The sequence below is a fragment of the Gymnodraco acuticeps genome, unplaced genomic scaffold (assembly GCF_902827175.1).
Source record: "Gymnodraco acuticeps unplaced genomic scaffold, fGymAcu1.1, whole genome shotgun sequence".
Classification (NCBI taxonomy): Eukaryota; Metazoa; Chordata; class Actinopteri; order Perciformes; family Bathydraconidae; genus Gymnodraco; species Gymnodraco acuticeps.
In genome coordinates this window covers 4,638,964-4,656,965 of record NW_022990313.1, presented here as the reverse complement: position 1 = coordinate 4,656,965, position 18,002 = coordinate 4,638,964, and the positions used below count along the sequence as shown (strand labels likewise).

The 18,002-nt window shown below is 41.2% G+C and overlaps 1 protein-coding gene across 4 annotated transcripts in view; it reads right to left on the bottom strand.

Annotated features, from left to right (window-relative positions):
* The window catches only part of LOC117550422 (F-BAR and double SH3 domains protein 1-like), a 30,294-nt gene extending 16,518 nt beyond the window's left edge, over window positions 1-13,776 (bottom strand). For 3 of the 4 annotated variants that reach the window (XR_004569643.1, XM_034222852.1, XM_034222854.1), the window contains exons 1-15: window positions 13,717-13,776; window positions 12,832-12,929; window positions 12,696-12,741; window positions 11,666-11,739; window positions 11,123-11,267; window positions 10,248-10,384; window positions 10,072-10,135; window positions 7,175-7,303; window positions 6,620-6,742; window positions 5,912-6,007; window positions 5,062-5,178; window positions 4,854-4,958; window positions 4,452-4,607; window positions 2,871-2,999; window positions 2,251-2,334 (exon numbers count right to left, since the gene is read on the bottom strand). Coding sequence is in view for 3 of the 4 variants with exons in the window: in XM_034222852.1 (XP_034078743.1) it covers window positions 2,251-2,334; window positions 2,871-2,999; window positions 4,452-4,607; window positions 4,854-4,958; window positions 5,062-5,178; window positions 5,912-6,007; window positions 6,620-6,742; window positions 7,175-7,303; window positions 10,072-10,135; window positions 10,248-10,384; window positions 11,123-11,267; window positions 11,666-11,739; window positions 12,696-12,741; window positions 12,832-12,929; window positions 13,717-13,737 (1,524 nt within the window). In the remaining variant the exon portion in view is untranslated. The remainder of the gene's footprint in view (window positions 1-2,250; window positions 2,335-2,870; window positions 3,000-4,451; window positions 4,608-4,853; window positions 4,959-5,061; window positions 5,179-5,911; window positions 6,008-6,619; window positions 6,743-7,174; window positions 7,304-10,071; window positions 10,136-10,247; window positions 10,385-11,122; window positions 11,268-11,665; window positions 11,740-12,695; window positions 12,742-12,831; window positions 12,930-13,716) is intronic. The other variant, XM_034222853.1, reaches the window with a different exon arrangement.
* Between the last annotated feature and the right edge of the window lie 4,226 nt (window positions 13,777-18,002).

The window sequence follows — 18,002 nt, the reverse complement described above, 5'->3', positions numbered from 1 at the left end:
GCGCGATTTGGACGTGATGAGCAGCGGACCATCCGGGATCACTTCTGCCGAGCGGGACGGGAACCTATCGTTGACACGGACACCTGCAGCGCAGAGTGGTCACCTTTTAAGGAGCTAGTCCATGCAAACTACAGCAAAAATTCCTTCCAGGAGTTGGTGAAGATCATGGCTACACAACATGCTGGCTTCCTTTCTGAAACCACAAAGCTCCTGGCTGCAATCTCGGTCGTTCCAATGAGCACGGTGCGGTGCGGACGTGGATTCAGCATTCAAAATCGCATAAAGACCAGGGCAAGAATAAAAGCAGAAAATCTCGACTGAATCTGCATTGAAGGACCACCCATTGAACAGTTTGACTTCTACAGAGCCCTAGAAAAGTTTAGAGTGGAAAAACACTGCCGCATTTTCCAAGGACCATGCAAGGAGCGATGTCCCTGCCGGCAGCGGTGATTGTATACAGGTACATTATGTATCATGTAACAAACGTTACGTTACTATTGTCTATTGTGTGTGTAAAGAGACAGTATATAAAGTAACGGTGCAATTCAAAATTGTGTGTGTGCATATATACGTAAAGCGATAGTATTTATAAAGCAATAGTATATCTCTTCTCCATGTACTGTAAGGTCATTACCATAACAAAAGCTTTTCATTACCGACATGCTCTGTTCATTACCATAACACTTCCTTAATAAGTTAATATTTTGATAGGAATATGGAAAACCTTCAAATTTTCATTTTGTACAGGAAATGTTTGGTATGTCTGTTCATATTTTAAAATTGTCTTTTTTCAATCAATTGTACAATTTACACCACAGTAAAAGTCAATGTGTGGAACATAAAATAGTGTTACGGTAATGAAGTTAATAACTAAAATCATTATATTATTATATATTTACCTGAATTATTACACTATGTGACTACTTGTGACTATTGACAGCAGCATACGTTAAAAAATAAAATGCCAAACATTTACTAAAATATTTAGTTATCATCAATTGAAAATGTGTTACGGTAATGAATTTATTTGGTCAATGACTCGATAAAACTCTCTAAAAATGTGTTTTAAAACATATACAGAACTTTTCTTTTACTAGGGCTAGTTCATTTAGAACCTGGTTGATACTAATGAGAAAAATAATTTTCAAAATCTGCATCGAACTGTTTTGGCTCATGTTACACCAAGTTCGTGAGAATCACCCAGCCGCCAAAGTGTGTTTACAGACGAATTATACCTGAAGTCAAGCCAGCCTATACTGAGCCCCGAGCCTGTTTTCCAGGTCTTCCAGCGTTTGTCTCGTTTTAATGCCATTGAACACACATTTTGATCAGAATAACAGCTAACGGTAAGCATATCTCCGTTTTTTGCTACCTAAAGCTAACACACTAAAGCCTAAAGTGTTGTGGGGCTTAACAGGCAACGAACGTATACGACTTACCTTCTAGAAGTCTGGTGGATTTTTGTCAAGTCAGTAAAAAAGTCAGTAGAAATAAACATTTTGCTGGAACCTGCTGCTGTCTGTGAGAATCTCAGAGTGGTGCGCGCAAGTATCAGTGGTGCGCGCGAGTATCAGAGTGTTACCATGGTAGCAGAGGGAGAGGGAGGGGCTGCACTATGAGCGTTGGAAGCTCAAATCAAGCGATTCGCTGGCTGTGTATTTGTTGTTAAATATCAGATGAACTACTATGCATACGTGACATGGCCCCCCCTGCTGGCGCCATTGCGCCCCAGGCCAACTTGTGGCCCCACGCAAAGTGATATGATGAGGCCATCTGTTTCGCGAGCGTCGACGGGGGGAGGGGGGGGGGGGGTGCTAGTGGAGCCTGTGGCGCGCGTACACTGTAGGTGCGCCGCATTTGCGCTTCAGATGAGGCTCCCTCTGCAAAATGAAGCACCCTCCGCAAAATGAAGCACCCTCCGCGAGGTGAGGCCCCACGCGATCTGCGGGATCAAATTGGTCGAATGCTCCAAATACCACCCCTTTCATGTTAACGCGCAACTAACTAGATAGGGCAAAGCTGGCTTGAGTTAACGAGTTGATAACCAGTGTTGTAGGACCGTTTAGCGAGAGCGCGTTTGTTTTGGATTAGGTAAACCGGGTAACTCAAACATATCCAGGTTATGTTAAACCGGCTTCGTCGTACAGGCCTCTGATTTCAGGCTGCTCTGGGACCAGTTCCATGAGGCATATGGAATACGTAACAGATAATTTATTCTCTCGGAGAACTAAGGTTAGAACATGATTTTACCTTCAGCCAGTCCTCCATGTCTCCATCCTCAACCACTTGAAGCTCCTCCCCTTCAATGATTGACAGCTCATCTAGCTGGCTAGCCTACAGGAAATAACATGCCTTTTTCGTTATCAATGTTTCTAAAATGATCCACCTACAGTACTACAAATTATATAGAACTGTCTATGGCCTTGGTTTACTACATTTGCAAAAATAAATCTCCAAATGAACTCTATATCTCTATATAATATAATCTATATAATCTCAGAAAATATCAATATATAGCATCCTGTATCTTCTCTGAATTTACCAACAGGTTCCACTGATTTCAAATAAGATCAACACTGTGTACGATAAACTAGTCCTTTTACATTTGTTTAACAACATGCTGGTCTGGATATGTTCTATTTAGATAAATCAAACTACGAAGAATGGTTTTTAATCTGCCGGCTGACGCTGATTTATAATTGTTTCTCCTTCACCCCACTGATTTCATTATTATGTAACTTAGGGTTCTCCACCTTTTCTGGACTGGTACCTCACTTTACTTCCCTAAACTGTCGTGACAGATAATATAGAAAAGTCAAGTTATCATTTTAAATGCACTTATAAAGCCTGTTTGATAGTCTGATTTCTACCTGGTAGTTGTAGATAACTCTGCAGGCTGCCGGGTAGATACACACTCCAGAGGCTGACACTGGGTCTGCAAAGATGTCTCCGTTCTCATCATCATAGTCCTCAAAGTCAGTCAGCTCAAACTCATCCTCCTAAAAAAACACACATTAAACACATCAGTGAGAGTGGGCAAGGTATCTCACATATGTTTCTCAATATGATTGTCACCCTTTCTTTTTAAATAAGAGACCCACAACCCACCTCACTCGCCGAGGACATTTAAGAATTACATTTAAATAACAACCACAATGTTTTCAACTCTCCAAGGTTTTCATGTTTTCAGACAGGATCTTAATTTTAAGAAATGTCTGAAAAAAATACATTTTGTCTTTTAATCAATAAATCCCCGAAAAAGACAAATCCAACACTGAATGTCTCTATCAACAGGTATTGAGTTTATATAACAGCAAATATATATAAATATTTTTGCCATAAAGCTCTATCTAACTCTGATGGTGCGTTCACACCGTCGAATTACGCGATTGGCACGACAGTCGCGTCATTCGTCGGTGTGAACGAACCATCAGACGCTCTAGTTTTTTCAACTCGAGCGTCACATTTGCGTGACGTGTTCTCGCGTAATCCAATCAGTAGTGAGGATCTCAGCCTGCCGTCACTGACGTTGAATCAGAAAACCAAAAATATCAGCCGTTAGGTGTTAGCACTTAGAGCTCACAGCTCCTCATATCTGTTCAGAAACTGGAGAAAAGTCGGTGCTTTATTTCTGTCTGTATGACGTTGTTGTGAGTGTGGACGGAGCAGCTACTGTACAACCTTAGCTTAGCCTGATCGATCCAATCTCCATTCACGCATTTTAAAAGTGTTTCGTATGCCGTCTTGTATGCACACTTGTCAAAGCTTCAATTCATGGTTTTTACAAACCGGTATCAGTATGTTATTAGTTTGGCATCATTTTGTATCTACATGGAGATAAGCCCCGCCCCCTCACCAGCGCGTCTTGTTTGAATGACGCGAGTAAACACAGTTGACAGCCGTGGTGAAACTTGAGCGATTAGAGCGATGCGAATATTCACATTGTGGAGGGAACGCTATATTACACAGCCCCAGCCTCTCAAGGTGTTCCCCAAGGTTCAGTGCTTGGTCCCCTCCTTTTTGTTTTCTACAAACCAGTCATTGGTCCCATCATACCCCACCATGGCCTTTATTTCCACTGGTATGCCGACGACACCCAGCTCCACCAAATATATCCCTGATGCCACTCACTCTGGCCTCACAAACTGACTAAGAGTTATACAAACCTGGATACAATCTAACTTCCACAAACTCAACAGTGAACAATTGGAACCTAAATGACTCATTACATTCTGCCACAATGTCTCCCTCTGTATTGATGGCTCCACTGTTCCTGCTTTCACACCCATCCTTAAAATTGGTGACATTATCGATCATTCCCTCTCCTTCGAAACCCACAATAAGAACATTACAAAACATTTAGTAAATCACTTGGTGCTCCGATGAATAGTAGTATAAGCTGTATAACTAATGGGGCACTAAATTGATTTAGTGTGTGTGAGTTTGCATACTGAAAAGTCCTCAGTAGACTTCCTCTGTTCACTGAGGCGTCTCTCCCTCTCCAGCTCCTCCTCTGCCTGGGTCATGGCGTTGTGAAGCCACTGCTCGATTCCTGTGACGCAGTCTGACAACAGAGTCAGACGAGCCTCTGCCTTCAGCCTGCTAAGCTGAGAGGAAGACAGCCAGTTAGACACAAATACACACACACACACACACACACACATTCTACTATTACATCAGCTTAAATTATATATGACCTATACAGCGCTGTATAGAGAAGGTTGACGGGAAAGTCTCTTATTTTGTATGAGATTTTTACGTGAGCTTTTTGAGCAGATTGAAGAACTGAATTCCCCCTCAGGGATAATAAAGGTCATCTTAAATAGCCTAGGTGTTTAGGGTGAATCAAGTACCTTGGCTTTCCTCACACTGTCCTGCACATCTGCTATCTTCTGCTCTACACTGAGGCACGTGTCCCCAGATAAGAGCTTCAACCGACTCTCTAACGTCTGCAGAGCCTGACAGAGAAACATAGAAAGAGGTAAATATACATTTATTTTGTATGGCCTGCCCAAAGCATGTGAATCAGGAAATAATAATCATGTTTGAACAAAGACTCACTCTCTCTCCGTGTGTGATGATCTTGTAGTCTTTGGCAGCTTTTGTAGCCCACTTCTTAGCCTCCCTCACCAGGCAGACGTCTGCTTCTGAAGCGCTGAGCTCCTGTAGAGTGGACACCTGAACACACCACAGTCACACATCCCTCTATTCTGTGTTCCAGTATACATCAGCTTAGTGTCAATATAACAGCCTATGTGAATATGTGTATGTATTTTATATCACAGATGATGTTGCACTGGACTGCAATATATTATAGTTTATACGGTCAAGGTGATTAGGTCCACCCCTCCATGCACACACATGGACCCGTGCAATGTAACTAAATGATGATATTTGATGAAAATACATCTTTGACTTAAAAGGGCCCTATTCTGCTGATGTTCAGGTGTATATCAGTATGTAGTGTCTCTACTGTGACATGTCTCCACTGCCTGTGCTGCAGCACCTCTTGTCACCCTCTGTCTGAAACCAGAGCCCAGTCTGCTCTGATTGGTTAGCTGGCCGGCTCTGTTGTGATTGGTCAACCGCTTAGAGATGTCCCGCCCCTTAGCCTAAAATGTGTTGGAGCGCTAGCCAATAGAAGCTCAAGAGTTATAAAGCGATGTCACTATGTTACAGAAGTAAATAACGGAATTAAAGTCCTGAGTGTAAGGGAGAGAAACTCCTTCTGGAGGGAACACGGGGATTTTAGCCTTTGCAGACCATTTACATAAACAAAAACCTTTAACACACAACAGGAGAGGAAAACCCATGAAAAGCATAAAAGAGCAGATTTAAAATGTGTTTTATCACTAAAAAGGCAGGAACAAGTAAATGTTGAGACTTCATACACACAGACCAACACACACACCTTGTCACCTGGAGCGGGCTGGAAGGTGAATTCAGGTGTTTTGTTGAAGGAGACAGACTCTTGGAGAAACTGCAGCACATTTCTCTCTCTGGTCACCTGAAAACACAGCAACCAATGAATGTTACAATCAAACCAATACCTCCTACTGTTCCAAAAATATTTATAGGTGGGTGGACAAAATCTCAATATTTCACTCAACATTATTTTGTAACATTACAAAATTGAAAACCAAGGTGTAAAATATTTTCTTCCCCCTCGCATCTTCAACCTCAGATTTCACTCAGCTGCTACATTAGTGCAGACATTTTAAGTATGTGTTAAATTTCAATCTGTAAACTTCTGTTCCTTTTAAAACTTGAACAAACTTGTTAAGCTATTCAAAAAATATATCTTCAAATTGTTCTCCTTATTTTCAAACATGTTCTAAAAAGAAAAAAAGGTTTTCTTGCATGTTTAATTTATCTTCATTTCCAAGTTTCCACATTCCTGCTTCCCGTCTCCCCACCTCCCTGTGACCCCTCTGCCCCCACCCCCGTCTTTTCAGAGCAAAGTGAGACATGTCTTATGTCTGGCTTTTCAGAGGGCACCGTGGGATACTTGGCATGTAGAATTATTTGATTTGAGAACCTACAATACGTCTGTCAACGATTTGGTTATTTAAACTTGAGAGTTATGATAACTTCAATGTAACACTCCATGGACTTATACCTTAGCAACACTGTCCCATATGGTGCTGAACTGTTTGTGTGTTCTGAGACAAGTGTCCATCTCTGTCCCACACAGCAGGGTGAAGTGGCCTCTCAAGTCATCATAAACATCACCGTCCATTTGCTAAGGGGGAAAATAGAGAGTCATGAGTCATTTTTTTATATTTCAAATAACGTTTTCACAACATATTCACCTAATAATGCTTTAACATATTATCAAGGTTAATTTATTGTCACTGTACAACACAGGTTTGCTGAACGAATGCAGTTGTAGTCTAGCTTAGTGGAGCTAAGAACAAATTGATAATTCATCAAATACCCATAAATCTTTAAAGGGCCTCTTGGCTATTTTGTGTACATTTAAGATTAACTTGTTAATAGGTTTAAAAATGTACTGCACACACACTTTTCACATTGTTTCAGCGAATCAGCTGTGGACCTTTTTACCAGTGTAATTTATGAAAGATCATTATAAGAATAAGAGTGTGATATGTTTTGTTTGTAAAAGTCAGTGCTTTATCAGTTTTACAGCTTCCCTTTTTAGTGTGTGTTTTACCTCCATAATGTGTGGTAAGTCGTTGGTATAGTAGTGTTGGTGATGGCCGTTGACTGCTGATAAAACCAGCAGATACTCGTTACGAGCTTCAGTCAGACGATCGTCACACTCCCTCAACCTGGCGCTGAGCTGCACACACACACACACACACACACACACACACACACACACACACACACACACACACACACACACAACACACACCAGGTATACATCACTTCAGGGGACATTACATTGACTTACATGCATTTCCTGGAGACTTATCCTAACCTTATCCATAACCAACACATGCCTAACCCTAACTGTTACCCTAATCCTAACCCTAACCCTGACCAAGTCTTCACCCTAAAATTAATGATTCCCCTCATGGGGACCTCCATGTCCCCATAAGGGAGGCGAGTCCCCACATTTGACTGTGTAAACAGATATAGGTCCCCACAAGGATAGTAATGCTAGTCCACACACACACACAAGAGGCGCTTTCACACCGCAGTACTTTTCCCACTTTAGTTCATCAGAACTAAAGAGTTCTGATGAACTAAGTACAGATCGCGTTCACACCGGAATAAGTTCCTGGGGGAGGATTAGGCAAATGAAGCCGCTGACGTCACTTCTTCTTCTTCTGCTTTGGGTTTACTGGCAGGCCGCAAACAACTTCACAGCGTATACTGTCACCCGAAGTCCCCGTCCGGAAGTCCCCGGAGTAAATTGCCAGAATGCCGACACCTCCTCATCTCCACCGCTCCCATGTTTTCTTTTGCCATTAGTCAGTCTCTCTGCGTTTGTGCGCTGGGCTAATGCTAATGCTGTAAGGGAAACTTCTGTGTAGCAATGCAGTGGGAGTCACCGACTCAGGAAAGAGACACGGGAAGAGCAGGAGCTTTGATGTCAAACACTGATGGTTGATTTGGAGCTTCGGCCGGAGAATTCACATCACATGTCCAATAGCCAGAGGTTCTGACTTCACGGTAGAGTTGCCACGTCAAATTCTGGAGCGCCTCTCTCTCGTTAGCCCATTTAACTGGTTTCGCAGAGAGTGATCAACATATTTGAGAAGATAGCCTAAACAGTTGGGAACACTGAGTTACTTGCGTCTGACACTTATGACCTCGAAGATTTCACACCTTGGAGTCCACAAACACCGAGAAGGAAGTGTCCCAGTGTACCCACAACAATAAACCATCTGTGACCTAGGGTTGCCCGGTCATAGAATGGGAACAACAACACTATGGCTGAAGCAGCCTATCTCCTTAAAGGAGATAACAGACGTCAGGGTTGGTCATGCACGTCATATCTAGGAGTCTAGGACAATTATTTCCCTAACAAATGCTAATAATGCTAATGCGAGGATAATAAAATGGCGGCTTCACAAAATGATTTGGGAGTTTTACGCGGCGTGGTTTACAATCCGCCCAGCCAATCAGAAATAGGAACCTTTTTCTCCCACGAAAGTCTGCTCTCTAGCAGGGACGGAAAAGGGGGTAAAAAAGTCCTCATGAACTAATTTTTGTTCCGGATTTTTTTGGTGTGAACGCAATATTTCGGAACTATATCGGAACTAAAGTGGGAAAAGTACTGTGGTGTGAAAGCGCCTATTGATTGTATTTTTTTGTTAAAGTGAAACATGTAACAAATATTACCCATTATTAATGCAAAAGGGACCAACATATAACCATCTTTAAATTGCTCCTGTGTAATATACAGTATTAATATGTAATGTAAAGCGCTTTTAGCACTTGGAAAAGCGCTAAAATAAATACCATGAATTATTAAAATAAATATCATGAACTATTTTCTGATAATTAAATAGATTTTGAATGAAATTGTTGTATGTGGTAAAGACAGGAACAGACATTGTAGATCTATGGGAAGATCTTTTTCTAACCCATGCAGTGGCATCACATTACAGACCCAGCCGTCATTATTCCAGGATTGACTACAACATTGTTACAAGATAGACTACAAATCCCTGCGCTCTACCTGGGGGATTGAAAACTTAAATGCAGTGTTGAGCTAGTGTTGAGTTTTTTCATGTATTTAGCTCATGGATGTATAATCAGATAAGAGTTGTTTAGCTTCACATAATTGACCAAAGGAGATTCTATTCAAGTGCCTTTGATGTATGCTGCTCAAAGTATATGCACGTTAACCTTCTAGTCATTCTACAGCCAGGGCATGTTCTTTGATTCTTGGTCAAGTTATTACATTTTGGACTTTGATAACATTTGTAATCAGGTTAAGTGCAAATGTTGTCACATTTTAGGTGTTGTTCTGTTCCAAAGTCATTGACACAACAGGATTTTGCATTCCAAATGAATCAGCATAGCAGTGGCAGTTCTAGACCAATTTTACTGCGGGGGCCAGGCTGGGGCCAGTTATTTCATGAGAGGGGCACAATAAAAGCAGGTTAAAAAGACAGTATAAAGTAATTGTGTAAAATAGACATAAAATGCAGTAATTGGTATTTGTTTTTGTAAAGGTATTTGTTTTAGTAAATTTAAGTTACAGTTCTTTGTTTCAGTAGTTTTTTTTATTTAGACAATTTTTTTTAGTAACTAAGTGACAATTTAATAAGGTAATGAACAGTTTAATCTCCACTGTACATTCTGGTCTCTGATTTCATTTAGTTCCAATAAATTGTAATATCGTAACCTTTTTTTGGATGGGGGGGTCCCTGGTCAGTGTTACGGGGGAACTGGCCACTGTTGCCCCCCCCCCCCCCCCTAGAACCGCCCCTGCAGCATAGCACCCGCTATGTCACATTTATATGGAATATCATATACAGTTTATATATGGAAATATTCAAACATCAGATCAAGGGTACAAACAGGACAACATGGTAATTTGGTCTGTGTTAGTAGCTAATTTCTGTATACAAAATGTGATAACATTCATACCTTAGCAGTCATCTTTTGTAGTCCTGTCTTAAAGTGGAAGATCCCATGTTCACTCTTTCTGGCCCTGACAGACATATTCAAATACAACATATTTACAATGAAATGAAGCTACTTATCTTCTAATGGATTAACTTGAAGTCATTTTTGTTTATACTGCTTCACGGATGCAGTGTGACCTGGTTTGTGCATCAGCTGACTTCTCTCTGGCGACAGTGGTGATGTGACTCAACTGGTGGTAGCTCTTCTTGAAGCGCTGCAGCTCCCTCAGAGCATCCACCAGCTCCCCCTGGACCCTCTGCAGCCCCTCCAGACCCTGCACACACACACACACACACACACACACACACACACGCGCGCGTGCACGCATGCACGTCGCACGCACACATGCACACACGCACACACACACACACACGCACGCACACACACACACACACACACACACACACACACACACACACACACACACACACACACACACACACACCCAGCAACAGTTTTCGCATTCACATATTAGTAATCACATTTTTTTTCTTTTTAAAGGAACATTTTGATGAAATCTTCTTACTCTAAATTGCAAAAACGGTTTTGTATCATTCTGACGTGGAGAACATTTAATTGCCAGCCTCACAAATATTTTGAAGTGCGAATATTTGTCTTCTTCTCTAGACAGCATGAAATACGTTTAATACTGACATGAAATATCAATTCGAACTTCTCAAATGTAAATCCATTCCAAAAGATTTTTTCTCTGGTAATTAGCAAAGCTTGTTTGTGGTTCTCTCAACTTCTTTTTCTCCTTTAATGTTTGAATTTCAGCCATTAAAGCCTACAGAGCCAACTTCTGAGGGAATTACGGTGTAGCTACGTTTATGTTCTCAAAACCAATTGGTGTAAACGCACTCAATGTGCATGTCAAAGGTTTGGTTAAAATGTTCTTGACAGTTAAATAGAAACAGTAATTTCAGTATGTTGTAACATGAAATGCAACTAAACAGATCCTAAGAGTTTTAATATTTTTGAGCACTATGTGTAATCTGTGCAGGTCTCTCACTCTCTTAGCTCGGATGTCCTTTGCATTGCGAAGACTTCTGGAGACCTGTCCAATCAGGCGGCGGTACTCCTCTGCAGCAGCTAGTCGCGATGCGGCAGACTGAGCTGTAGCATCTACCACTGACCGCCACACACCAAACACACTCCTGAAAGCACACACACCAACACCAATGAACTGACAATCACCATTGTAAGTGCACTCAACACTTATCAGTGATCCCCTTTCAGTAAATTAATGAAACTGATTGCGATCTTCGAAGAACTAATGGGAACATAAACCAAAACCACACTAAATTATATTATGCTTCTAGTATTTTATGCAGCTTTTAAACACACGTCTGCTGATGAGAAGGCTACGTTGTGTGTGTATGTGTGTGTGTATATATGAGTGTGTGTGTGTGTGTGTGTGTGTGTGTGTGTGTGTGGTGTGTGTGTGTGTGTGTGTGTGTGTGTGTGTGTGTGTGTGTGTGTGTGTGTGTGTGTGTGTGTGTGTGTGTGTGTGTGTGTGTGTGTGTGTGTGTGTGTGTGTGTGTGTGTGTGGTACCCAGAGGCGGTGGCATCTGTGTTTCCTCGTTGCCAGTCTCTTTTCTGGTACTGGACAGCTAACCTCTGAAGAGCCTGCAAAGGAAGAAACTCTTTAGTGTCTCAAACAACACACGCATTGGGCTTGTTCATGAAATCAGTGCAGTTAGCTCATGATGATGTGATGTACCCACAATGCTTTTCATTCTGAACTTTCCTTCACTAAACTCTATCTGTTAATATGGTATTTTAGAATACTATCTAGTAGTAGTGACTTAGTGTGATCTAACATGTCTTTGTAACCACACACCATCTTAAGTTCAACATTATGTACAGTATGTGTCACATTCTCCACCATGATGCAAACAACAGATGAAGCTCTCCAGAGAGTGAGAACTTGGCACATCTGAGGCTGCCTCTCACCTCCCTTTGTACACTTCCATGTTGTACTCGGTGAACACAATGGAGCAGTGTCTGGATGTTGACCGGGTAGCTCTGTTGAAACCGAACACTGAGCATTTACCAGAACGACGATCGCCACAGTTAGATAGCTAGGAACTATTGTTCAAGGTGCATGATGCCTGCAGACTTCCTCATCAACCAAATACAATTAGGATGACTTCTAACAGTATGGTCCTACTTATATAAATAGTGAAGAATACCCAACATTATTCACTTTTATTTGACAGCACCGGCAATCACGGATGTTCTCGCCTCTCAGATAGCCAATATGGCGATCTTTGAGTGTGAGAAAAGTCCAAGGCTCAACATTCAAATTGTTGACTGTTGCGAGTGTCTAGTCGTGAAGGCCTAACCCTGGTGTTGTAATATACCAACACACACACACACACACACACACACACACACACACACACACACACACACACACACACACACACACACACACACACACACACTCAACACTCTGTCACAACACAGCACTCAGGTACTGATATTGGACCTCAAATCAATAAATCATGAGCATTTCCAGTAAAAAAAGATGGTTCCAGTAACAGGACTTATAGTGGACTAGAATAGCCCTCTGTACTCACCTGACCGTACTCTTTCTCTATGGCTGCTCGCTGCTTACTGAAGGTCCTTGGGGGGGGGGGGGGGGGGGGGACACAGGGGACAAGTCATTTCTCAGTGAATCAATGGAGGGATTTCAAATTGTCACACCAAGTGTACCTGATTTCCTCCAGAAGCTCAGTGTCCTGATGCTGTTTTCCCTGCAGTTTGCTCAGCTGTTCTGAAAACACCAACTTCACCTGCTGGCTCTCCTTAACCTGCACACACACACACACACCACACACACACACACACACACACACACACACACACACACTCACACACACACACACACACACACACACACACACACACACACACACACACACACACACACACACACACACACACCACACACCCTTTACAATGAGACTGTTGACTCAGTGAGTGTTCTGAAGTAAGGAAAGTAAAGGCTTTCATTTGATCCGTATATGGAAAGAACACAGTGTGTATTACAGCCTGTAGTCTGAGAACACAAATTGTATCCTCTATATTTCCTGTACATGCAACACAGTTGGCAATACGTTTGAGTTAGGTTGAATATTATTAAGTCTAACTCTAAAGCCTGTAAGGTCTGAAATACCTTACAATATGAAATTAGCTTTTACAGTGCATTCATTTAAAAACCTTCACAAAAGCCTTGCAGAGTTGCTTCATGTCCTCTAATAAGCATTCAAACAATGGGACACAATTCATGTTCAATACTGGCAGGGAGGAGAATATATATCTACTATCCAAAACTCAATATTTCAAATACCATAAGTATAAGTATATACTGTATACAACATGAACATATGTCACCTACTGTATCTCTATGTCTCAAAGCTGTTGTAAAGATGTTGCTACACATATGCTCTTCAAACTGTTATTGGAGAAGTATTGACTTTCAAAGACAAGTGTATACAAGCATGATGAAAGCAGTAAGACACAAAGTGTTGAAATCAACCATATATTAATATGAACTCTACATTAATATAAACTCTATATCAGACTGCAGTATCTTACCTTCCTGGGTGGAGGCTGCATAGTGTCCGTTACTTCCTCTGTCAATATGCTACCGCACTGTGACTTCCTCTGCACTTCATATAGTGCAGATCACTCCCCCTGTCACTGCCCCCCTCTCCCTCTCCTACTCTCGGTCTCACTTCTTATTGGGGCTTTATCTTTGCATGACGATTTCAGGTAGCTGTTGCCAAAGCGTAAAAATAATCATGTTGATACATATTGGGCAGCATGATATGCCTTAACGGGTTCTTTGAAACCTGGGATTGCAGCAAAATCAGAATAACTGTTCCTTATTTCACTGAGGTTTCACATTTAAGAAGGAGGTGCACCCCCGTCTCACCTGTCAGGGAGGCGTGTTTCTTGGCATGGATGGCGTCCTCTGAGATGTGTCCCTGTCTCTGAGGCATGCAGCGCAGCACCACTGTGGAACATGTTGGAGACACCTGGTAAGTGTCTCCATTTTACAACTGATCATCAAGTAATGATAATAAGACTTAAAAAGGCAGGGGCTTTGATCTTTCATGCAAGAAAGAGCCACAGGAGCTTAAATCCGAGTATGTTTCATAATCAGACTCACAATCACAATCAGAATACCTTTATTCGTCCCGCAGAGGGGACATTTACATTTGTAAAGAAGCCAGGACATAAATGCAATTACAACTTTCTTCTTTAATTGAAAGACTTCAGAAAGAACCAGATGTTGAGTCTGGACTTGTACACAGATTTGCTCAGGGCGGACCACAGTGGGGTGAACTCCGCTGGGGGGGCTACTGCATATGAAAATATCCCCCATGTCAGTAAGTGCCCAAATCACTGTTTCTGCGCCAAATGTGAACTCATGTAAGATCTTATTCAATGGAAGCCTTCAGGAAGTGGAAAGCCAACCTTCACAGATATCAGTCTCCAAAATCCCAAAACATCCATGGGAGATATTCTAATGAGACAAGAGTTCCGTAAATGTATTATTGTTATTTTCACCGTTTTTTTTTTACCAAGAGAAGGCTTCTGACCATGTACACCATAGTTTCCTTTTCTACCAGGGTTTTGGTGTTGGGGAGGGATTCTTGTCCTGGGTTATGTTATTGTATAAGGAGGTTTGTTGTGTCGTAGCAACACAGTCTCACTCCCTGATAGTCCAATAGCGACGCTTGGTCAGGGTCCTTTGGCGTCCAGTTGTGACGCACTGAGTCTCCTTCAGCTTCATAAACGGACGCAAAGAGCTTTCAACTGATTGCAATGTATTCCCATCGGCGGCGGTATTTGACGCTCAGGGAAGCACCGTATCGGTCCATCTCGGCGGCACTTAAAGGCAATGTGAGCATCCATTCCCATTGGATAACGGAGGATTTTACACCCGGAAATAAGTATTCTCCTTACTGTCAATTGATTTTACAGTGATATCTGCATTACTCATCAACTCAAACACACCATATTATCCTTGTTAATTACACAACATTGATTAAATTGTGTACATTTTTCCCCTTCGACTCTGAGAAACAAATAGTCGTAGTTTAGGATGGTCGAAGACACTACACTACCCATTATCCTCAGCTATCGTTTGGGACTACACCAGGGGTGGGGAACCTTTTTCCTCTCAAGGGCCATTTCAATTTTTTCAACATCCTCCGAGGGCCTTACAAATTATTGACCTCTGCTTAAAAATACTAAAATCACAGCCCATTCATTTCACCTTTATTTCATGCTGTGCAAAGAAAAAGCAACCTTATAATCCAGATATTTTACCATGACTCGCGTATGCATGCACGTGCACGGTGTGGCATGACCACCAAAACAGAAATATATGGTCACAAGATGTGTGCAAATGTATTTAGTTTCCTATTCATGTGGACATGAAGATTTTTGCACTTTGAGAGCAACATTAGGAGATCTATGGATACATCTCTCAACATATGAAACAGAACTGTAAACAGATTTTATTTTTCTTTATGGATATTTTACAAATCACTCTCCTTTCAAACTGTATTCTTGTTTATTAATAACGACTTTTTGTTACCATCATATAGTATTTTATACCTGTTTACTTTATTCTCTTATTTTTGTATAACTATAATGATCATATAAAGATGTGCCTTTACCTCACTGGTTGTAGAAAAAGCTTCTTATATTCGTTAGCATAGCTAGCTAACCAGATGCTAATAACAACAAAGTTATTGACTGTATGATCAGGATGACAGATGAACAGATCGCCACTGGGCTTACAACTAAAGACACAGCCACGCAAAAACTGCGGCATGTGTACGGCTCATTATCGGTACTGCAATGTTTGGAAGTGCAGGAGCGACGTTCTGGTGCTCTCCGTCAGAACTGCACCCCTGTCAGACGAGACATATACCACGTGATGACACGTTAGGCTCGTGTTGTGTTCAAGGATCCCGACCTTGGCCAGGAAAAACCGTCATCGCTTGTTTAATTTGTTTGCGGTCTAGATTTCTTTAATTTTTCTTTGTTGCGTGTGTTTATAAATTACCTCGAGGGCCACACCAAATTGTCTCGCGGGCCGTATACGGCCCGGGGGCCGCAGGTTCCCCACCCCTGGACTACACCATGCGCTTTGCTCGACAAACCCCGTGATCAGTCCTCAAGCTCTGTGATTGGTTGACCTCCAACTGCATTCCATATGAAAAAAAACGTTCGTAAAAGATAGAATCATACTTTATTCAGCAGTGCTTGCTTTACTCTTTGAAAGTCATCACATGAATGCATTGTAATAAATGGTTTGGCTGCATTAAATATTACACATCTATCGTAGTTCTTTATTTGTCTACAGAGATCGGGCCTCAGAATAGACCGGAAACTATTCTTTTACCGTTCTGTTTTAATTTCACAATAAATTAATAGTGATATTTTGTTTGATATTATTGTTTTGTATTAACTACTAGACCGCTGGGTCATGTTACGAACATCTTTGCTGTGTTGCTGTGGGTTTTTCCATCGCTTTTGTGTTACAAATATCAAAACAATAACTAAATATATCCGTCGTAAACTAAACCAGAAACAGCAGTATATTTTATTTTGTTAACACTGTAAACTTGACAGCTTTTTAACCCGCACATCCTACTGGATAAAGCACGTTATTACACGTTTAGAGTAATTGCAATGCAGGTAGATTGTACGGTGGCTCAGAGGTGCAATCGACAATTACAAAGTGTGAAACACTTTAACAAAGCTTGAGATAAATTTACATTTTATAAAACAAATTTACATTTTATAAAACTAAATTACATTAGCAAAACACTTTTACTAAAGAAAAAACTATTTAACATTAACAAAAACAAAGTAACAAGATGCGAAAAACACTTTTACAAAGCTAGAGACAAATTAACATTTTATAAAACAAAATTACATTTTATAAAACAAAATTACATTAGCGAAACACTTTTACAAGAACTGAGACAAATTTACAAGTCCCAAAACACTTTAACATTTCCCAAAACACTTTAACATTTCCCAAAACACTTTAACATTTCCCAAAACACTTTAACATTTCCCGAAACACTTTAACATTTCCCGAAACACTTTAACATTTCCCGAAACACTTTAACAAACTAGAGAATTAAACCGGAAAGGGAATGCCCATCATACCAGAAGTGACGTGCAAGTGATTGACACAAACTTAAGTTTGTTTTGGCGGATAGACCGCGGTACCTATGGACGGTACGAGTGTGTTTATGGTCGTTACACATGTTTTGTCCGTTCTGTGGAAACCACCTGGGCCAAGTGACATGGTTTGCTCATCGATATACGTTCTCGTGCGCACGAGAAAGTTACAGGTTCGCCAAGTAGGAAGTGGAGCTTTCGCTGTGTTTACCTTCATTAGACAGCTATAGAGCGACTGCAGACTGCTTCGTTATAGCCACACACACTTCTACACACGCACACACACACACACACACACACACACACACACACCTAAACACATCGAACTGCCCGATTATTACGCCTTATTATTCTATTTATGAAGGAGATGTCCGGTCACCAGGGTGTGTGTGTGTGTGTGTGTGTGTGTGTGTGTGTGTGTGTGTGTGTGTGTGTGTGTGTGTGTGTGTGTGTGTGTGTGTGTGTGTGGGGAACGAGCCATTTTGCATGGCAAAGTATCATCATTTATTTTTCTAGCAAAGGGATTGCACAATGGTATTATGCATTTATTTCTTTGAGCACACAGACTTATTGTTTTATTATCACTGTTCTAGCAAAGTGATTTTTTTATTTTTTTTTAAAGGAATGCTCACGTTCATATTGATGTATTTGAATAAATGTTAACTTGG